At 44.5% G+C, this 23,021-nt stretch overlaps 1 protein-coding gene across 11 annotated transcripts in view; it reads right to left on the reverse strand.

Moving 5' to 3' along the window:
- Nucleotides 1–23,021, reverse strand: part of PITPNM2 (phosphatidylinositol transfer protein membrane associated 2) — a 134,592-nt gene that overhangs the window by 30,614 nt on the left and 80,957 nt on the right. For all 11 annotated transcript variants that reach the window (XM_068653853.1, XM_068653855.1, XM_068653848.1 and 8 more), the window contains 9 exons: nucleotides 22,324–22,538; nucleotides 20,657–20,778; nucleotides 18,754–18,987; nucleotides 11,273–11,596; nucleotides 8,176–8,271; nucleotides 4,589–4,693; nucleotides 3,637–3,707; nucleotides 715–959; nucleotides 53–242 (listed from right to left, as the gene is read on the reverse strand). In XM_068653853.1, coding sequence (XP_068509954.1) covers nucleotides 53–242; nucleotides 715–959; nucleotides 3,637–3,707; nucleotides 4,589–4,693; nucleotides 8,176–8,271; nucleotides 11,273–11,596; nucleotides 18,754–18,987; nucleotides 20,657–20,778; nucleotides 22,324–22,538 — 1,602 coding nt within the window. The remainder of the gene's footprint in view (nucleotides 1–52; nucleotides 243–714; nucleotides 960–3,636; nucleotides 3,708–4,588; nucleotides 4,694–8,175; nucleotides 8,272–11,272; nucleotides 11,597–18,753; nucleotides 18,988–20,656; nucleotides 20,779–22,323; nucleotides 22,539–23,021) is intronic.

Here is a 23,021-nt window from a genome sequence, read left to right on the forward strand (position 1 = left end):
TTGCTTCACTTGCTCTTCCTTTCATTGTGGCTATAAACAGCTGCTGGCTCACCTGGCCATTGAATGACATGCCCTCCTGGGATCTGATGAACTCGCTGTAAGCCTGGTTGGCTCTGACGATGACTGTGGCTACTGCTTCTTGGTACTGCGGGGATGATGTCGCTAGCAGAGGGAGTGCAGCAAGGGGGATGTGGTCCTGGCTGTTGGATAGGCAGCCTTCATCATAGCTATATGGGCTGAGGCTGGAGAGGGCAAGAGAGATGGGAAATACTCAACCTAAGATGCAGAGTGGGGAAAGCCATTTACAGACAGTACAGTTAGTAATGAGGATTGCTTAAAAAAAAAAGGCAAAAAAAAAGCCCCAAGATAGAAAAGGCCATTTACTCCAATGTGAATGGGTGAGAGCTTAATAAATCTTTCCCTCCCATCAAAAGTAAATCTTCAAGGACAACATACTTACAGTGATGGAACAACCCTCAGACAAGGAATTAAAGCCTTAGTATTTATTGGATTAATTAGAATAAATCAATCACAGAACTCTTGCTGCATGATTACTGTATTCACTGCAGCTAAGTATGAAATCGAGATTGAATGCCTCTCTAGTATATTAAATAAGTGCATTCTCAAAGCGTGGTCAGAGCGATCACTACCACATACAGAGCATTTCATGGATTAAAAAAAAAGGCAAGCACAAAATTTAACCCATCCACTTACCTGGACACCAACGAAAAGGCTTCGGAGCAGATGGCTGGGCAAGGGACTAGCCTGATGGCAATGTGTCCAAGAGCAGCTGGGTAATGCACCCTCATCACTGTGTCAAACACGGTGGTGATGGTGTTGACATCCCCTTGCTTAGAGCTCTGATCACCACTTCCCGAGTCCAGGATGTTCCCCCCGTGGAGTACCAAAAGGAGGACGTGGATTTTACTTGGCTGCATTAACGGCTGCACCGACTCGTCCTAGGTGGGGATGAAAGAGAACACGGTAGGAAGGCTTGTTCTGCAAAGAAATTGTATTTGCCCCATGTGCATTTTATGCAAATTTTATCACATTTTCTCCCCTAAGATAATACATGGTACCTATAATACATGCATTAGCCACATCAGTGCCACAGAAGGATGAAATGCCTGCTCTCAAACACAGTGGAGATGAGAAAAGAAAGCTAGGGAAGGAAAAGAGATACTTAATTCAGAGGACAGTGTGGGCACGAGCACAAAAGAGCATAAACTGATCCTGAGTAAGTGTGTACTGAAAATAAGGTTTCTTAACGCAGGAAGCATGAAATTTTAGAATAATCTCTCCATGTTTTGGGTAAGAAACTAAACTGTCTTGTAGAGAGAATGTGCTTAATTTATGGAAGTGGACCTCAGATACACCTGGATGCAACAGCAGAGAACCTGACTTCCTCTTTCAGGTCTTATTTCCCACTCAAGAAAGAGGGGAAAAAAAGAAAAAGAAAAAAGAAAAAAAAAAAAGTTCCCTGTAACCAAGAATGGCCAACATCTGGCTGGGAGACTGCTGCATGAACACAGTAAAGGTTTATATCATGGCTGTCCAGGTACTTTGCTTCCTACATCAAATAAATTCCTTGCCTCAACAGACAGCCTGTAGGTTGTGTCTGAACTGGGGAGCAATATCACCACCAGAACAGCTGCACACCCAATTGTGATGCCCCAAAAGCAGGTACAAGATCATCCACTTGCACTGGTTGCACATTATAACACAACAGAGCAAACTATTTTTAATAGCTGTCCACTCTCGGGGCTTTCAGTGTTAATGGCTCCCATGCAGACCCAAATCCCAATAACCGTACACCTCTGAGACATGCTGAAGCAGGAGGTGCTGATCTTTGCTCCTGTGCCTCATCCCAGGGGATGGCAGAGAACATTTGAGAACATCCTGGTTCCTTCCCCAGAGGAAGGCAACTCCCTGTAGCCATTGGAAGGGGGTAAGGAAGGGGTGAGAGGCAGAAGGGTTTTCTATTTGGGAAATTCTTTTCATTTTAGCGTCTTTAGTTCCCTGTTGTCTTTTGAGCAGTAATTGAGCCCCTGACGAACATGCTGGTGGGAGGGAAGCATGCCCAGGCACACATTAGCAGCCTAGCAGCTAGCTTGCATTTTTACCAGATAATGTTAAAGCATGTGTTAATACACAGCCCACCAGAAGCATTAAAATTCACATCCAAGGCTGTAATAAAGATTTTCCAGACTTCCTGCGCAAGAATGGCCTTTAATTATTTAGTACCATTACATTGTATTAATGCCTGCTCTTTAAACCCCTGATTCCAGTTTACAGTGCTTGCAAGGTGAACTTTTGCCTGGCTGGAGGCATGGGAGGAGTTCTCTCCACATCTCAGCACCGCTTTTGCTTTCAGCCAAATGTTTAAGTGCTCATTTGGAGAGCAACATGAGTCACCAAGCTCAGGTCGTCTGGAGGCTTATCAGCAGTCACTTGGAGGCACCTTTGCCTTCCAGTTCATTAACCTCTGCCCTTAAAGGAAGTGGGGAACATGCAAGCAACTGCTGATTAGTTTGGGGTGGAGGTGGCTGTTTCGAACTTTCTTGTGAGATCTGGAGTCACTTAAGACACCTGATTCTTGGACTACCTTTTGGTAAACTGGAAGTCCCCACAATGGTGGCTAGGAAGTTTGAACTGTTTTAGTGGACTATTTGTGAACAACTACAAATAACAGGCATTTTCACTTCACTTTCATGCTCTTTTTCTAAAATGAAGCCAGAAATGGGAGGGATCCGAGTCTGTATAGCAAGACAGCAACTTCTCTGCACCATTTCAGCCTCTAGGTGAAATCTTTGGGCTGTAACTTGTGGATGGCGTATGTTGAGTTGGCTGGAGCCATTCCCATCCCCAGCCACCCACTCTCCCTATAGCCCTCAGCCTCTAAAGCAAAACCAGAGCACCATGAATATACAGCTTGGCATGTAGAATAGTACCAAAGACCATACCAAACTCATGATTTTTGACTGACTGTGACATAGCTTGGGCTCAGCAGGCACTCTGCAAGCAGCTACATCTGTGCCGCACAGATGCTTGCAGGGTAGGATGAGTACAGCCACTCCACGACACGCGGTCTCGCTAGGACTCTGAAGTACAAGAGCTGTATATTCAAAATCTGGAAAGCCAGGGGGTAATTATTTATTATTTTATCCCGAGCTCTGATACAAGCTGTGCTATAACTGGTTTCCAAACAAGCCCCTGAGCAGCTCGGAGGAGTGGGCTACAGCACAGCTGTGTCAGTGGGACTACGGCAGCCTGCACCGTGGTGCTGCAGGAACATGGCTCTCCTGCTCCCACATCTCCACCAGCTCATTTGGCATTATCAGGGCAGCTCTACCAGCAGTGCCTCAGGCAGCAGTTATCCCCACAGGATCAGTGTTTTTTCCAGCTGGATACCTGACACTGCCTGCAAACGACAGAGAATTTTCGATATGATGTTCAAAAGACAGGTGAAATAATCCCTTAAGCCTAGCCATGGAGTACAGAGTATGCCAGCGTGGCTCCAAACAACACACAAAGACAAGACACCGCTCGCAGCAAAGGAAGCAGTTTACCCCATTTACCCCACAGGGAGACTTTCCAGCAACAAGGGATCTCATTATAAGAAACCAAAGCACTTACTTCAATGATGCTGAGCCTCTCTACGCTGGAGCCAACGTGGTACTCTGCTGATGTCTCGTGATACAAGTCACCTGGAAGCACAGAGGTTTAAAACATCAGCACGGCAAGACACTTTGGCAAAGACAGTCTTCCAATAAAGGCAGATTGTGCCAATGCCTCTCAGCCTTTTTGCCTCATAGCGCTTTAATTATTTCATCTAATTGCCCTCTCCTTCCCACCCGCCTCCTTCCACCAGAGAAGCCTGGGCAATGGCAGGTCACTTATTTTCCAGTAATTTCTCATAATCTCTGTAAGCAATAGAACACAAGCACGCTATCCTCTCATTACAGCAACCCAGCATCCTTACTGCATTAAGCATGGCAACAACGGGAAATCCCTGCGCAATTGTCAGAAATGATCAATTTGTGGGGAAAAATAAAAGGAACGGCTTGAACTGTTCGGGGGGAGCAGAGATCTGATGTGCTCGTGTGTCTGTGCCTACACAGACTGACTTTGTACCAGCAAGCCTAGGTGTCAGCTTCTACTGTGCTGCTACATGAATCGATCTGGTTGAGGAGTCAGCTTCTTTTCAAAACGAGCAGGAAATAAAACCAAGGCAGGTACGGATAAGAACAAAGGATGGAGCAAGAGGAAAGAAAAGCTGGGAGAAATTCAAGTAATTCAAGACAGAGCTGGAATATTTCATCATTATACGAGAGAATCCTGGCTGTGGCACAAAAGCACCCAACCAACGTGGAAAATAAAGAGAATCGAGAGCTTCCTTATCCCAGCTCCCACTGGGCAATTCTATTTCAGCAGCACTGGGCAGTCATTTTTGTGCTCTGTCTCAGCTTTTCCTTTTATGAGTCGAAGATAACAAGTTTTTCCTTTTTCAGACTGGGGCTGTAACAATTACCTGGAAATACTGTGAAATATCACATGCAGTTTTGGCTAAGAAAAAAAATAAAATTACCCTGGACATCATCGCATTCTGGGGTTTCGATTTTATCCATCAGGTCATTGGAACTCCATTTGGTTATTTCTTTCGGGAACATTTCCTCATTGTCAGACAAGTCCTCTTTAAAAACAGATGTTTTGAGAGTCACACACAAACAAATATGTATACAGGCAAGAGCACAGAACAGAATTTTAAACAAAAGATCCCACAGCTCTATGTAATCTCATCAACATTTGAATGGTTTAAGTCATAATAAAACATGATTCTTTACCAGCTTTTGTTAAATACAGCTTTTGTTATATAATATATTCAAAAGCCTATTCTGAAACGAAAACAAAACCTTTTAGTTGCATGTTGGTAAACAAAAATCCTACGATGTGGAAAAAATCCCATGGATTTTTAACACTACCATTTGAGGCACCAAGGTTGATGTTTTCTTTGCCATGCTTTCAGCTTGGCACCACCTTGTAGCACTGCCCAAGGATGCCAAAGCAGCCGGTAGGTTCTGGTATGGGAGAGGACAAAGCAACGTTGGCTGCTAGGATCCTCCCTGAGTTGTTTGAAAGCTAAGTGAGGTCTTTGGGGGAAGCAGCGATAAGCATCACTATTGTTAATAGGACTGAATACCTAAAAAGGCATGAGTAATAAAGGAAACATAAACTCCCCAGGCTATCTTTAGCCCAATTTCCTTAGGAGATGAGACCACACTGCCTGAGTGTCTGCCATTTCCCTCCTACCTCAAGATCCTCTTCCCTGGCTAATTTTACTACAGTTGATTAAGAACAAGGGTCGCAAAAATATGATGTTCCTAGGAGCGTAACAAAAAGGAAGAGGCATACGGAGGGCAGTCCCTATAAAACACCACCCAGCAATATCCAGAAAGGGTAACGGCCTTGCTCTATATGAGCCCATGGAGGATTGATGCCAGGCTGGGGGACAAGGACAGCAGGCTCGTGACCTGAGCCCACACAACATGGATGCACTGCACAGCCCTAACTGCCAGCAGCAAAAGCCCAAATTGGGCTTTCTGGGAAAAGAAACAGCCCAGAGTCCTGGAGCTGCCGTTTCAACCCACAGCAAAGCAAACAGCAGCAGTTCAAGTCTTCCAATGATGCTTTTGGTATGAGCTGCTGGTTCCTTTTTTGCTTTTTTATATTAAGGATGCATCTTTTACTGTTGCAGAGGTTAATTGGTTTTTAATTTATTTATTGTTCTGTGCTTATTATTTCTTTCCTGAAAATTTTGGGCTTGTAAATTTAATAAAGAGCTATAAACATAATAATAACAGCAGCATTTACAGATGCCTTGACAATCTACAAGCTGTAATCTTTGGAGACTCAGCCTCGGATTCCCCCTTGTTGCTGTACAGTTACGAAGAAGATCATTAGCTGGAAGAATCCTAGAATCAGGACCAAAAAGATTTTGAGATATATTACTCTTTTCAACATATCTGAGCTAGCAGCTCAGATCTAAGCGCAAGCCAAGCGAAGACCAATCATTTTTAGGAGTTTCTATTTACACATTGACCATAAAAAGACAGCAACCTGGACACTTGCTATCAGCATGCCATTTCCTTTTTCAGCTATGGAAAAAATCTGAGTAAATCCCCAGTTCCCTGCACGAGGCAGTGCAGAGCTACCTGTTCAGAGCAAGGGGAAAGCATGCGCGTGCGACACACATGCTGGCAGAGAATTAGGGGGAAGATAGCACTCCAAGCTCCTTCAGCAACTTAAGCTAAACGTTGAACTTATTTCCTCGAGAGGTTTAATTACAGCCCTTATTACTGCTTAAGTGATCACTGAAAGGGATACTACTCCTGTTATTAGCATTTATTACAGGATAGAAATTAGATATTACTGTATTTGTCACCATCTTTACCATAGCATGCCAGTGCACGGGGATGAGTGGGAAGCCCAAGACAAGGCGGCTTCCCGGGCTCGGGGTACGCCCACTGCATGGCAAGGAAGCACGTGTGTGTTTGGGAAGCACTGCTGAGGATGCTGAGGAACTCTGCTGGGTGTTGGCTCGCATCCTGATCCATGCCAGTTCCAGTGGCACCAACACCCCTGGGCAGGATGAGTTGCACCGGTGCTCAGCCCCTGCTCAGCCCCAGAGCTAGGAGGTGGTACCTGCACTCATAAGCCAGAATCCCATTAAATTAGGCAGACCTTTCAAACCCAACTGTGCGGGGACTGCAGAGCACAGTCTGTATGTAAAGGGAGGTGCATTGTGTACGAGCAGAAGAGGAGCTGCTGCTTTTCCTCATAAACTCCTCAAAGTATTGCAACAGAGGGGCAGATGCCAACCGCAGCACGCATTTTTGTTAGTTCTCCTTCCCAGGCCCCTCAGGAGCAGTCCAGGGATTCCCTGGGGGCCTGCATCCCAGGCAGAGCTGTCTCCATCTCAATTTTATTACTGAGTAGTTAAAAAGCCAAAAAAAAGAGGGTGGATAGCAGCAATGCCATTTCAATGACTCACTCCTCTTTTCTTGTATGTATATTGCTACAATAAATCCCTACAAAGTTTTTGTAGATGCTACATAAGTTAATAGAGACACTTAAATGAAGTTGGCCCTTCTCTTTCTGAGCAAAAGACACATTCATCACCTTGACTTACAAGCACACTGGCCACTTGAGCTGCTGTTCTGCAAGTCCCAAAAGCATGCCGCATTTTACCCCAGAATTTAGGATGTGTGCCTAAAGACTTGATGAGACAAGTCCTCTGGAGCACGATACTATCATTTTTTTGGGACTGAACTTTAGCTGAACATTACTGAATTTCTGCTTTACAAAACTGGGGTGTGATCTTCTAACAACTCCATTTCACAGAAAGGTCACCAACTCCAGCAGCACGCGTTGCGCACAGAACTTAGATTAGCATTACGAGCCGAGAGAAGGGTCCATCTGTTGTCAGCAGAGATGGAGCCTCTCAGGCTTAAACACACATAAAGTACAACTTATAAAATGAATGCAGTGGCACAAAGCTTCTTCACAAACATGCACAGAAAAAAAGGAAAAAGACCACCACAGCTTTCTCCTAATATGAACAGTAAAAATAATTCTGGGAATTCTGGAATGAACACTGATGAATTTTGGCACATGAATTACCCCAATGCATTCATTACTGTATTTCTAGGAACAGGAGAATAAGGAGTTAATAAGGCAAACTTTGGTCTCTTCAAGCCCAGACAGGACAATTAATCATACCTTTTACTGATTAAAAAATAATAATAAAAAAACCTCGCCTTACTGAATCAGAATCATTAAGACACACCCACCATCCAGTTAGCATTGCTGAATTTTACCCACACATTTGCACCAAATAAAATACAGCTCCAAAAGCTTAAGACTGCTCAAGATCACTTCAGATATATCACACAATCTGAAACGCTGCTGATAAATATAAGAGTCTGCTGAGTGATGCTGGGGAAGCTCGAAGAAGCTGCACTGACACTGCACACAGCTTGGTTAGAAAGGAACGGACTTTAAACAAAGCCAAAAAGTCTTGCTTCCTTCCCCGCTCACCCCCCAGCCTCTCATGCTTTCCGTCCTCTTCCCCCACCATTTCAGGTAACAAATGATGGTAATTTAGGCTCCACATACCATGTGCATCAAAGTATTCATCATCTGAGCTGTCATCCGAATCCCTGGCAATGCTCTGCATCCTCCACTCAGAGATACTATGGCGTGAGGGACTTGCTGGAAGAAACAAAAAAGCCTTATGCGATATGCTACATCGACAAGACAGAGAGTTCCCAACATGATCGTTGCTAGAGGAAGAGTCGTGTGCTCTCTATGAAAATTCACTGCTGCAATATTAAAAACACAAAACCCTGATGATGCTGGTGTGATGTCAGTGTACCGTTTTACAGATCCTGTTTGTTTACTGTTGTTATAACCTGCCAGCAAGATGTTACATTAAAGCAAGCTGTTTGTACCACTCTTATGCTATTTTGAATGGCAGCTATTTATAATTGTTAGTAGGACGTGCAAAATCAGCTGGGTTTTAAAGTTTGCAATTAGGAAGGAAGCAGGCTGATTGGAAGCTTTCTTCGTGCCTTTAATCAGCACACAAGCCAAGCCTCTGCTTTGCTAACTTTTGGGTGGGTAGCTCAGCAGAGCAGCCTGGATAGAAATAATCTGTTTTCTGGAAGGAAATTGCTTCCACACAAATTGGATTAGAGATCTATTTAAACTTTAAACTTGAATGATTTAAACAACATGCTATCCAACTACTTCATAGGGGAGCTGACAGAGCAGCTGTCCTGGTGTAGCGGAGAGAAAACCCAACAATCCTTCTGGTTCCTGCTCACCCTCCTTTCCTCACACCCACCTGCTCCCTTTTACTTTCCCCTTCGGAGCTCCCTGCACCATATATAAACGCATTACAGCACTATTTTATTCAGATACATTTTAGTAATGATGCAGCCTGAACTCTGCTTGACTGAACTTGCCCCAGAAATGCAGTCCGATGAAGGGAACTGCTCAAAGAACAGGAGGCACAGTTCCTCCCCTCTTTCAGATCACTCTTCCATGTCACAGACGGAGCACACACAAAGCCCTTGCAGCAGCCACCCAACCTAACACAGCAAAAACCTGAGGAGACTGACAAATTCCCATTTAGCGTGTGCAAAGACACTGAAATGCTCCAGTTCCTGCGAGAGCTGCACGAGCTCTTTTCAGGCTGTTGTAACAGCATCGAAAATGTGAGCGAAACGCTTCTGATTCTAATTCTGCTCCCTGATTGTCACATGCAAAGACGATGGAGAGCCTGTGCAGTCATCTAATTGCAGCTCAGCGCCGGCTGGGCAGCCCCCAGCTACCCCACCGCCCTCTCCTTTGGGAGCAGGGGGAGCTCGGCAGAGCAGCGCTAATTCACGCCGGAGTGACGTCAAGGCACTCGCATAATAGTTGCTAAAAATAGAGCATATAATAACATATGGGATGGCGACAAGGGTCCTGCTATCACCAGAGGTCTCGCTCGCATGGTATGGAAAAGACTGAGATCTTCTGGGGAGCGGCGTTGCTTTTTTCAGCCGGAGGTAGCGGTTCGTCGAGACAGCCCTCCTTGCTTCCATATGTTAATGCGCTGCCAGCATGAAGAAGGATTAAAATATCCGTGTGACGTACTTCTCAGCACATCACAATTCATTTCTTTCATTACTTTTCCTGTAAAAGCTGAGGCAATCTGCAGAATAAAGCAAATTCACGCTTTGCTACCAGCGAAAACCTTTAAGTAAAACCCTAAAAGGGCTGAAAGCTCCAGCTGCCAGTGAACGTGTCAGCACTGGAAGAGGGGTTTCGTAACAAAGAGCATAATGAGAGATGGGCACATCGCTATAAAATCCTGGTGCAAGAGAAGTAGCCAGCATTTTTATCCTTATCCAACGATTTATGAAGCGTCTGGTAGGTTCTTCCCCAGGGCTCACTCTGGTGAGTCATCACGAGGTAAAACTACTGCTCATATCTCATTCACCCTGTGATGAAATCAGTGATGGAGTGGTAAATAAAAATTGAGAATCAACTCCCAATATTTAGTACATATGAGAGATGGATAAGCTTCGCTCACTCAGATGCCCCTTCCACTGTCACTGGAAGAAATGCTGCCCCTTGGGGTTTTCAGGAAAATCAAGATTTTTTTCCTTCTCGCTGCAAGAGCTATTACCCAGATATCAGCTGTGCCTGACTAAAAGGAGAGGGAACTGTTGAATATTCAAGCCTTCTTTCTGACTCTTGCTGAGGATTCACCCCTTTGTAGAGCATGGTTCAAAGAAAGGAGGAGTTTAACGTGGGGGAAAAATAAAAGGAAAAAAAAGATAAAGCTGACTACTGCTGGAGAGGTGAATGATGATGTTCAGGACTCAAAGCTGAGCCCTTACAGAGGCTTTAACAGCAAAATCCCGAAAACTTCCTGAATGATATTTCAAGGGGAATGTAAACTCGATCCATGGTCTCACCTAGTCCCAGGCTGGGAGTTTTGGTCCCCAAACAGCCACCATGCATTACCACCCATGAAAGGCAGCAGCCCCCACCCACCTGGTTTCAGAGCACAGTGACCTGCCTTAATTTCTCCAGCAGCTCATGCGGTACCGTGCTGTGTAAGCTGTGCTGTGGCACCCACAGAGCCAAACGCCCGCTTTCGAAATGAACGGCATGTGGTGAGGTGTAACCACAGCCCAGGTGCCCCGGGGTGCCTGGTAGTAACTGCCTCCTGGAAGGTGGGAGCAGTTAACAGCCACCCGCTGCTGGGCTGGTTCTATAGGGCCACAGCACACAGGCAGGCATCCAGAAGGGAACATTCCTGAAGGACCAGGACTTCTAAAAGCCATCAGTGGCTCGTGGGTAATGGGGACAAACCCTCTCTGCACTTTGTTTGTCATCTTCTGCCACCCAGCACTGCTACCCAGCTCCTTCCTGCTCTTCTACCGTTTTCCATAATTCCTCTGCTTTTGAGATTTGTAAGAAGTCTGCCACGTGTCATTTTGAGAGTCACACTTATGGGATAACTACAAACATTCCCAAGCCCACAAGAGGCCACATGAGAAGACTGAGCCTACAACACCAGCAGAAAAAGCCTCCTACGAGTGCTGAAAGGACTCCCAGTAGAAACGTGTGTTGTCCCAAAGGTGCTGCCATAGTCACACTTCTAAAGCCCAACCTCCACACAGTTCAGAGGAATAAATCATCAGCAGCATCTTACCTCCTCTCTTTGAAGACCGTGAGGACTTGGAAGAGGTGGACCACTGCTTGGTGAGCGATCTCCCAGAGCCTGTCTCGCTGTTACCAGCAGCATCTTCTGTGTCCACAGGTGAAACTGTGTCGACTTCAACATCCTTCTCACCAGGAGTGTCCTTCACTCCATGCTGTTCAGTATCATTTTCACCGCAGAACTGGGCCATCTTCTGAGCCAGCATCAGCTGTGCCTCTTTCTCCAGCTGCCGGATATCCTCAATGGTGAGCCCGTACCATTCATCCTGCCAGCACCATGCCTGCCGATGCGCACGGACCATGACCTTCCGCAAGCCTGCAAAATCAGAATGCCCCAGTCACCAAAGCTACAAAACTGCAGGAGGAGATGCGTTCCCTTCCCCCAAACCTAAAGACACCGTGGCATTGATATTACAGCAGTGTCGACAACATAATGATGCAAGCTGCAGAAAAGGATTCATTGCATTTATCAACCACGAGGATGGCAAATTGGTCGTTTCTGTACTGTAGCTCTGCAGTTCTTGCTAACCAACCATCCACTGAAAAAGCAGCTGGTCTTCTGCTGCTGCTTTGAACTTGGGAAGGGATTTCCTAATTCCAGATCCAGGACTTTGCTCTGTGACTGCCTGCTCCGCAAGGAAAGAACCAGGCACAGACCACATATGTCATTCTCATGAAGCGCTAGGAAGTTGCAACATTTAGATCCAGCCCTCAAAATGAGGCATGTTCCCAGAAAAAGAAAGAAAGAAAAAAAAAAGAGAAAAAAAAAAAGCCAAAACCAGCAATTACTGCTTAAAAAAAAAAAGAAAAAAAAAAGTTGAGAGATTCAAGTGGATCCTTCATGAATACTACACAGCCCACCACAGTATGTGACATGACAGAAGCACTTCCCACACTGCTTGGTGCTAAGACAACCAAAACCTCTCCTTTTCTTGGAAACCTGGTTTCTGCAAATGGTTTCTATACATCAGTGAAACAGCATCACAGATATGAGATAATGGGATGGGAAGCAAAGGAAGGGAGGGAATGAAGACACTTTATTTTGCAGAGACTGTCTTTCTTCAGCAGCATGAGAAAAATGAAGTGTGTAAAGCTAATTTAAAGTATCATTTCAATGTGTCACATATCTGAAAGGAAGAACCATCTCAAAAGCAACACAAAGAGCTCACAACAAGGCAAGAGAAACTTTCCACTGAGACTCAAGCATATTGGCTAACATCATTGTATCACCAAGACTTCTAAAACCAAGTATTCACTGTGGATTTTTGACAATATTGCTGCTTAAAAGCTCATGCCAGGACCAAGCTCCCAACAGCTATTTATTACTGATGGGAGCACACAGCAGTAACACTGCTTTTTAAAAGCTTCTATAAATACTGACAAACTAATCCTCAGGTGCCCTTCGGAAAAATCAATAAATATTGTTCCCCCTTTCATTACTGGGAAACTGAGGCAGAGAAGGGTTGATGGACGTGCCAAAAGCAGCAGTGGGTTTATGGATCTACAGCTCTGCACTGCTGAGCCTGGACAACAAAGCCGGCAGGCCGGGAGCCCAAGCACTCGCTCTAATGAAGGCCCTGGCTGAAGCCCACAGGCCGCAACACCACCGCTATTACGCACTAGAAAGCAATCAATAGGCTACATTAAAATCATTTTGGTTTCTAGAGTGGCAGACTGAGTTCTCTAAGCACCACCAGAAGTGAAGATGGCTCCCACAAGCCACCCTCCATTTTTTAGGAGCGGGGCCGAAGCTGAAGGGTCCCACCACACCAAGGGTTTCTGAGCTGTTCCCAGCCAGCAATGTTCACTTCACTGTGGTAAAAAAAAGTCTTAGATCTCACTGCTGCCATGGTTTCTGTGATATTCATCCTAAACATCCCCTTGTTTTTTCAGTGATCACTTTTTTAATCATAGAAAAAGCTTGTTTTTATATATTTATTTCCTTCCAGGCCTGGGCACTTTATTTTCTGCGCTGCACTTTGGCTAGTCCTTAATGCCACCAGCTATCGCCAGTCACCCTATCAGGAGGAAATAAGCCGAGAGATCAGCAGCTAATAGGATGGACCAGCTCAACCTGAACTTCATTTGCACAGTAAGATTAAATCTATCAATATTTTATGTACTTCTCTGCCTGACTTTCAGATGGGAGCTCCACGTAACAGAGGCAAGTTTGAGCCAGAAGACTGCGACCTTTTGGGGGCAGAGCAAGGGGCATCAGCAACTTAATTCTGTTCAACCTTAGTCGAGATTCAGAGTTATTTCCTTCACCAGATTACTTTTTGCAGAGCTACGGCAGAATGTTTTAGCCTCTTCACCTCCTGTTATGATTGACAATCAGCAGAGCTTAAAAAGCAGAGATTAAACTCCCATCATATCCACCCTGAAAGCCAAGAAAACGTTCCCTTGCTGTAATTCAGTCCCTCACACTAGAGCCATTCTCTAGGCTTTCTTGTCCACAACACGCAATTCTGCCTCGCTTCAAACACCTTGAAAACAGACTGTGATCAGGCACAGAGGCCAGCGGCCCCCTTGCACTCATCCGGAGGCTTCCTCAGATGCAGGGCTCAGCAGGATTGTGGGTCCCCAGCCTCTGTTCATACTCCTGCACCCAGCCACAATGCCACCAACTCCTCAGAAATGGGCACTGATGCCACCAACCACATGTATTTGTTTTAATGGACTAACATCCTAGGGAACACAAAAAACACGGTGTAATAAAGTTCTCCTTAAGTTCTTCTCTGCCTTCTCTCACATCATCCCTTAGATGACTAAAAAAAAACCCCAAACCCATCCCATTTCCCAGCCTCCCAGCCCAGCAGAAACCACAGACCTCCCAATACTGCTCATGTCAGGCTGATCAGACATCCTGATCACCCTTTCTTAAAGCCTTTTCTTTGGAAAAGGAGATGGCATTATCCATCATTCTAGATCAGTTATGAACCAAAAAACTCGAGATTATTTTCCTAGCCTCCAGCCTTCACCTGGGACATGTCAGTGATGCTGCTTTTTTCTTTCTCAAGCACAGGGAGAAAACCTGGAAGAGAGAGAGGCTGCCCAGGTAGAAAAGAAATTGAAAAATAAACGTCACGGCTTGCAGAAAAAAATCTCCACTGCTAGCAATGGAAAACTTGAGCAGTCTCTGTAGGCACACACAGCACTGAGTATATCACTGAATTCAACTTCAACTTGCAGCACTGAAGCCTTCCAGTGGGTAGCAGAGACCCAGAGGAAAGGTGAAGTGCCCCAACGCAGCTACATGAATTCAAGATCCAGCTACAAATGACTGACCTCACCTGTCAGGACATGGAAAAAGTTGAGTTTTACAGCAGTTTTTCCTTAAAATGTCAGTGAAAAACAAGCCTTTTATTTGGAAAGTGAAAAGGGGATGGATCAGACCCATGAAATAGAGCATAATTGGGAGCAATTTTCTTTTTAACAGATCAGAAATGCCCATCAGGACAGTGTTGAAGGCAATTTGTGGGCTAGTTTGCCTTCATTTTTCTCTCTGGCAGGCTGGGAGGTGCAAAAGCCTCCTGCTTAGCCCGAGAAGTCACTGTCCTGTGCTTAATCCCACATGTGGTGCTTCTAAGCTGTGCCACCTCAGCCCCCTTGGCAGTTTGCCTCGCAAGCCTGCAGCATGCTGCCGGGCTGTGGGGCTGGCTGGAGAGGGCAGGAGGGGTCCAGCATCCCACCCGCCACTTTATTCCAGGCCAGACAGAACCCAAGAAGCCCAGTGAAGAGCAGGCTCTGGGCAACACAATGCTCCTGTGTCCCACCCAGGTGCCTGCTCTCTTCTTGCCTAAAAATTTCCCGTCCTCACAGAGCAAACAAAACGAGCTATGTGGAAGAACAAGGGGTAGGAGGCAGTCTCCCAGAGAGGTCTTTTTGCTGTGAAGGGAGAACTGAAAGCACAGGAGAATCAGGGCAGATGTTAGAGTAGGTTTTCCCTTCCACCCCGTGTGCGCATGTTCATCTCAGGCTTCTTTTCCAGAACTGAAGGACAAGCTCACAGTCTAGGGCAGGCAAGTCACCTACTGAAGCCAGTCCAAAATAAAGGGAACAGGATTTGTATAACGATGCGGGTAGCAGCTGATTCCAGTAATATCAGTAGTTACCAATACTTTGTTATGTCTTTGTAGAGCATAACACTTTGGTTAAAAAAAAAAAAAAAAAAAAAAGGAAACCACACATGCACATATGTACACATGCAGATTGAGTTCAGAGGTACTCATCATTTCTGTGTTGTTTTAATTATAACATTTCCCACTGCTGCGTGCAGAAAGATGATCTGTGAAGAGTCTAGCAGGGTGCAAACATTTAAATCACTCACCCTTCAACTCACCACCTCAACAACTCTGCCGCAGAGACTGCCTAAATCCTTGAAGTGCTGACTTTTGTAAGTGATTTGCTTGCAGATTGTGGTGTTGAACTTAATTTCACAAAAGGAAGTGTAAATGAACATGAGACAAGCCAGGATAGATGAATTTTAAAAGCCTTTGTCTACAGTGCTGGATTTGTTTTTCAATCTGAAGCAAAAATAGCAACTGCAGAAAAAAATCTGTATTAAAAAAAAGAAAAAAACCACCACACCAAACCCTGCCCAAGCCTCTCTCAACTATCTGCATAGAGCAACAGTTCAGACACCCATTGATTATGTACCCAGTGGCAACATCCCAGAGCATTTTATAATGCACTCACACAACTTCCTGGCAGCCAATAAAGGATGCCTGATTCTCCTCAGGCAAAATTATTTTGTTGATGGTCACAACAGATCCCATAACCCTGTCAGTACAGTTCTGGTTGTCCGACTGTTCTGATCAAGGGTAGCAAGCAGATATAACTGTTGGTTACCTTATCTTCTCTTGCTCAAGCCACTCACAAAGAGAAGTTTGTGGACACACCTGCGTGGTGCTAACCACAACCCGCATTCTCTCAAAAAGGCAAAACCCTACTGCAGACCCCAATGGGCAGAGCCCATTTGGATGAGCTTTCACATTTTAGTGCTCAAGTGAAGCAAAATTTCTGCAGAAGAGCTTTCTAAAACCTCTTCCTCTTCATCGCTGTGTGACAATTTGGGCATATTTAGCCTAAGATGCACTGGCTTAGACAAAGCTCCAGTTACTGGGCCGGGAACGCACTTTGCCGTGGTGTATAATCAATAACCCATACACAGTCAACATGCTTGTTTAGCAACAAAAGAACCAGAGCCCACGTGCACAATTAGGAAGCAAGTGGGAGCAGAACATTATGCAGTGCCAGTCCAATTAAACTTAAATTCTATGGGAAAGGAGTAAAAAAGCATACAAATATTACAGCCAAGTAGACTAATAGCCCACAATTTTAGTCTGTGTCTCAGGCTGTCAAAGCACTGAGTAACTGTCCAATTAGTCATCAGAAAAAATGGCTGTTGCACTCAGAAAGACTGAGAACATTTCAACACCATCCCCCAGAGTCACTCCCTCCGCACTCAGTAGCCTTTCCACATATTACAATCCATCCATCACCTAACTCAGAAGTTTTCTTCGTTCAAGTCATTCTTTAATTTTAGTTTGCACCACCTTGGGGAAAGATCCTACTCTTGGTTTCTGCCTTGGTTTTCTTACTGTCTTGATGACCCTGTGCAGGGAGGGCTAATTCCCCAAGAAACAGGCTCACGGGAGCCAGGAACCAGCAGAGAGATGCCAAGGAGAGGCTGGCAGACAAGAAATCCCTGGCACCTGAGAAATTTGGTTCGCCATCCAGTAGCACAACACACAAAGGTCTCCACCTGCTTTGGGTCATCAGCTGAAACCCTAAAACTGGGATCACTATCTAAGTCATGTTTAGCCCCCATCCTTCCAGCTTACACATCCTCACACCTAGCTAGCTGTCTTTTCTACACAAGCCCTGATGCTTTTTCCAGTCACTAACAGCTTGCCTATGGCTATCCCACTGCACAGGGAGGATACACATCTCTGGGCACCCAAAGCTTTTGCTTTCATTTTTCACTCACTCAACTTTGTCTCGCCTTAAAGACTTCTCTGATTTTATGCATCTTAACCACTTTGAAAAACAGTATTTGCCATCATTATAACAGAGTGGAAAGGCTTTTGAAAGGCAGACAATAAGCTGGCTCGGCTCTCGGCAAAGCCTCAATCAAGAGGGAAATGGCAGGCAATCTTTTATGAAATACAAAAGAAACATTTCTAAGAGACCACAGTTTAATCTATGCCAAACACCTCCGAACAACTGGAAGAGTCACATGCTTCTTTCTCATTTAACAGATACAATGGAGTTGTTATTCTGCCCCCATGTTTTGCAGCATACACTAAATTAACCCGTGTCACTGAAACACCAAGGGAGTTCATTGCAGAGAGGCACTTGTAATACAGCCTGTAACAGGTAAAAACTTCCATCTAGGATGAACTAAAGCCAAAGGAGCTCTAGCAAAGGGAATAGACTATTCAGAGAATGGTGTGCACCATTCATCACTGCTCCTTCAGTGTTTTTCACTCTAGGAGCTCCATTTAGGAGCACAGTATAACTAAGAAGAGCTGTAAAATTATTTATTTATTCCAGCATCAGGCACTTCAAAGAAGCTTTGCATATAGAAAGGGACAGCTACCTGGATCATGCAGGAGAATTCACTGCGTACAGAAAGCAGGAGACATCATTTACAAAGTCTTTCTTTGGCCTTTTCTTTGCCAGAGGACAGCCATAGCTCTGAACTTCTCTTGAGATGGGAATGTTTCTTTAAAACATTCTTTAAGTTATCCAGCTGGCCATAAAGCCTGTCTCCTCCGGCAAGGCTCAGAAACTATATCAGTTGTGTTATAGATTTTCTGTGGAGAACAAATTACTGCTACCACCTGCACAGTCCCCACTTAGTTACTTCTGGGACACAAACAATAGGCTAGCTCCTTAAAAGCATTGACCTAAGAATGATGCACCAGTCAAAGAAGCACATTTACTCACAACCGAGAGCTGTCAGTGACCCATGGAGAGTTATAACACAGCGAGCTGGGGAGCCCTGAACACCACAGCCCAGAGATGTATGGCCGCATAAAGACCCACCTGCCCTACTGCATGCTAGGGACGCTGCAGGGACTGGTTTCCTGGAACCACTTGTGACACAGAGTTGAAGCTCATTTATTTGAGCAGCCCTTGAGGACGTTGTCCAAAACAAGGAAAAAATGGCAGATTTTGAAAAAGATCCCAGTTAAACAGACAAATCCTGATTTAAAGAAGAAAATACACTTGAAACCCTTTCAGTAGCTACATGCGATTAGTACTTACACATACCACAACCACAAGTGATAGAATAACACTTTTTTGAACTGACCAACAGCTCTGCAAAAGAGTAATTGGGTCTGAGAGTCTTTTCACAGACACGCCTTGGGATAGCATACATTGCACATACCTCATCGTTGTATTTCAATTTGGAAACAACATTAAGGAGTTGATTGTAAACCTTGCAAGACTATAAATGCTCACCAACATCATGGATAAACCGCTCGATTTTCGACTGCATCCCCCAGTATCTGAACTCGACTTTACAAAGTTTATATGCACACATGATCGGGTATTTCCCAGGGTTGTTCTTGTACTCTTGAATCCAATCTTCTGAGAGAGGGCCTCTTTTAGTCTTTACTGATTTATACAGCTTTGGATCCTCCTCAGCTTTGTATTCATGTGGAGGGATAGGATCTTTAACAATATCAATAGGATCTGTAGGAAGAATAGAAACAGTTAGACATTTCCTTTGCCTGAACAAAAGAAGAAAGTAAATTTTCAGGAGTTATTTCTGTTTTAGTAATTACCAGAAGCATTACAACAGTATCTGTTTTTACTTAAACAACTGATATTTGAATTGTTTATATGCTGCTGCTGGGTAGTGATCTGCTCTACCAGAGCAATTCCTATGCACACTTCCAGCAAACAGAGGCTTTGCTGTAAACATTTTTGCCCAGTGACTACAGGTCCACAGCAGATCTGCTCATGACATATTTCTCGCTCCAAAGAGTTCTTTTGCACGTCCCATCCCTCAGCTTTTGTAGTATCACTGACAGTATTACAGCTCTACCTAATCTGGGACACTTAAATACACCTACCCCTTTTTAGTACTGTTATGGAATAGATGTTACCACTGAACGTCTTATCTTCGGCATCCATCAAGTGAGGTTACTGTTACCTCCTCAATCTTTACTGTTACACCAAATACACTACAGAAGGCAGAAAGTTTAAAGCAAGTCAAATCGTCCTCATTAACACTTCATCAATGAAGAAGTGGAAAGTGCAATGGGAACGGAGTGAGTGAACATATTGTTAAAATCTGCAACCGCCAACCCAAACCACAGCAGCAGAAGTTCGGACTGCAGGGCAGGATCTCACTTCCCAAGAAACAACAGCTCTCCCGACACTTCTCAGGGAGGCAGCATGACTCAAGCCTATTTGTTCAGGACTGAAAACCCAATCAGATAGGCTTTGGAATGTGGACAGTCAAACTGAAGTTCAAAATGAAGCAGTTTAAATCAAGTAACACTCAAAATTGCACTGGGTTACTGCCGTGGCCAGCACGTCAACAGAGCTTAAGGAGCCTGAGCAGCCACTAGATGTCCTTCCCCAGAGCTCCTGCTGAGCTCAGCCCTGGGACTGCAAGAAGTCAGCCTGAGCTCAAGTCACTTCTCAAGCCTCGGCAGCTTCAGAGCAAGGGATGCTTTGGTTCAGTGAGGCTGTAATTGCCAGCACTCCCTGCTATGCAGCTGGGCCTCCAGCAGATGCTATGGGCATGGGCCATGACGGACAGCAAGACAGAGGAACTGCTCTAATGCTTGCCATTTTCTGCCTTTTGACAAGATGTTCCGTTCTGCCTTTTCTTTTTTGTTAAATCCTTAAGTATATCAGGCTCATTAACCCAACCTCCCAAAGACAGCTGTGCAGCTGAAGTGTTAACTTGCGTAAGGGCAACAGGAGGGGAAGGAAAAATGAAATACACCTTCATGCTTTGGAAACGCAGCTAGGAACATTCTTTCATATACCCAAGGGAGATATTTAATTATACAGCTACATTTTCCCCAGTAGTTATTTCTATTTATCATCCCCAATATCATTAGCTGTCCAACTTCTCTCAGGAACTGCACAAATAAGACAGAAAAGCATCAGCTTCATTTTACAGACAGGGGGATTCAAATGGATTTCCAGGTGCTTTATAAGCATGGAAGAGAACCCAGGTTCTCTCTACTCGATGTAACCCTGCCCAGTAGGCACACCACTGATGGGGTGCACACAAGGGTTAGGAGTAGAAGTGTCAGGCCAAGGAGATGGGGCATACCAAGCAAAATCCTTTACTCAGCAAAAAGCAGAATGAAGGAAGAAATAAAAGAAAAGGGCTACTCACCTAGAATGGTTTGTCTTTTTTCTGCAGGAGAAAGGTTGAAAACGTTGGCGTGCTCTCCTGGATCAGTTTTGTAGTATGTCTCAATATCAATAGAGAACTTCTCCACAAAAGGGCACGTATACCTGAAAGCAAGAGCAATACAGCTTGGAGTAAATCCTGCTCAGTTTGGCAAGCAGAGAAAATGCTTTCCTAAGATGTGTAAAATCAGCCTGAAATCCAAGTCAGCCTTCACTCATTTTACTTCAGATATACTTAAAATACTAACTGTACAGATTAAAAAGATTTTCTTTATTAAATTCTTAAGACAGGAGCTTGCCTTGGACTTGTGGCTTCAGTGGAATAGCTCTGGTTTAGTGAAAGCCCAACCCCATAGCACAAAGGGGTTTGCTCCCCCTGAGCTGTTACATGGATTTAAGGGTGAGAAGATGCCAATGCTCCCACACTGGGTGGGTAGTCTCACTTTGCAGAGACACTGACAAAAGCCTGTGACTTAGTTTTACAATGTCTCCTCCAAAGGACAATTGTCAGGGCAGACCACATCTGCAGGAGCAGTGTTAAGCAAGGAGGTAACTTTTGGGTCTGCTGTATTAACAAGTTCTGTTATCCTTACAGATTTGACACCAGGACACCCTGCAAGTGCATTTTTAGCAGGAAAAATGCAGAGTTCTTGCCTGGAATTTGCAGCAGAATAAAATACGGACTGGTTCCGCCCAAGGCCAGGTTTCCTGGCCAGGGTACTGACTCACTGACATTTCAAGAGGATGGATAAAAACAAACTGAAAGTGGACTTTAAGCACTGGAAAGTCATAAGATCCATATTATTTAGTCATGAGCAATTGTCCATACACACACACTGGCTACCCACCTTTCCCCAAATTCATGTTACTTGTAGAGGCCAACTAAAACAGAACTATGAAAGTTACCTACATTTCTGACAAAAAAATCAAAAGATCCTAAAGCCGTTTTATTATGACAGATGACAGAAACATCACACTTGCAACGCTGGAATAGGGGAAATGCTCTAAACCAGAGTAAATGGTATACAGGCTATTTAGTCCAGGGCATCCGAAGTCCTCTCAGACAAAAATCAGCTGAAACAAAGAGAAGCAATCACCTCCCTGGAGCCTCTGGCTCTCTTCTCTTCTCAGAGTGAAAACCATTGGGCGTAGGTTTGTTATTTTCTAGCTAAAATACAGTAGGATAGTTCCCAGAAAAACAGCATCGTATTTATTAACAATTTTTAAACATTCTTCTCTCCCTGTTCTTTCCCTCTTAGGGCAAGTGAATCCTGTTTTATTTGATAGTGTTCGACATGACAACTTTCCCATCACTGTGTACATTTATAACTTCACTGAGCTAGCAGATAACTGCAACGTTAAGTAGAACACAGTGCAGGATACCAGACTAAATAAAAACTATTCAACATTTCCCACGCTTTGATGGACAAAACAGCTCACATTTTAAAGCAGCCAGTCACAAATTCTTAAGTACACTTGCAGTCAGCCCAGGCAACGTTGATGCTTCTGAGATAAAGCACAGTGTAAGAATTTCAGGACTCGATGCCACGTTTTCTCTAAAGGATATTACTGGAGATGTAAGAGATGCCACTGCATCAAAACCTCTCCCTGAAGTAGGGAAACACCTCTGGACATTTTGTTAAGTTTTACCTTGTCCTGGTATAAGGATATGCATTCCATGATTCCTCTTCAACTCGCAGAGCTGCCTTGGGCAATATTGACCGAAACCAGCTGGGTATGTGCATACCAATGTGGTACACTTTGTGAGTATACTGCCCGTTGCCTCCTGGGCCATCCATGTACGGCCTGTTCTCCAGGATCTCCACTCCACTGCCTTCTCCACATGTCTCCTCTCTGCTCTTTTTCTGAAAAGGAAAATATATCACACAGTTAGGCTTTCCAGTATTTTGTACATACCAGGGTCTCAAAGCACATGAAGATCAGGGTGGTTTCTAGGACTCCTGTTGATCACAGTTTTATAGCCACAAGACCCGTAGCAGCAACCTGGCAGTAAGATTACCAAACCTTGAAATCATAAATGACAGATTTAGAAACTCATCTGGCCAACAGAGGAACCGGGATGTGATTTATTACAGATCCACTAGAAATCTGGATTTGACATCTCTATAGCTACGAGAATTTGCATGGAGACCTCATGACACAAATCCCTCCTCTTATAATAGGTAACACATTGCTCTTTCCGAGAGCACACTAAACCTTGGCTCCAGCTTTGAACCACCCAACGACACAAAAAGCTTTTGCATCAGTGGATGACATGGCAAAGGGGAATTTGTCCAACTTGGCACATTCTTGTGGTGGTGTATCAGCGTGAAGAATCACACACACAC

Source organism: Anas acuta, chromosome 17, assembly GCF_963932015.1.
Source record: "Anas acuta chromosome 17, bAnaAcu1.1, whole genome shotgun sequence".
Taxonomy (NCBI): domain Eukaryota; kingdom Metazoa; phylum Chordata; class Aves; order Anseriformes; family Anatidae; genus Anas; species Anas acuta.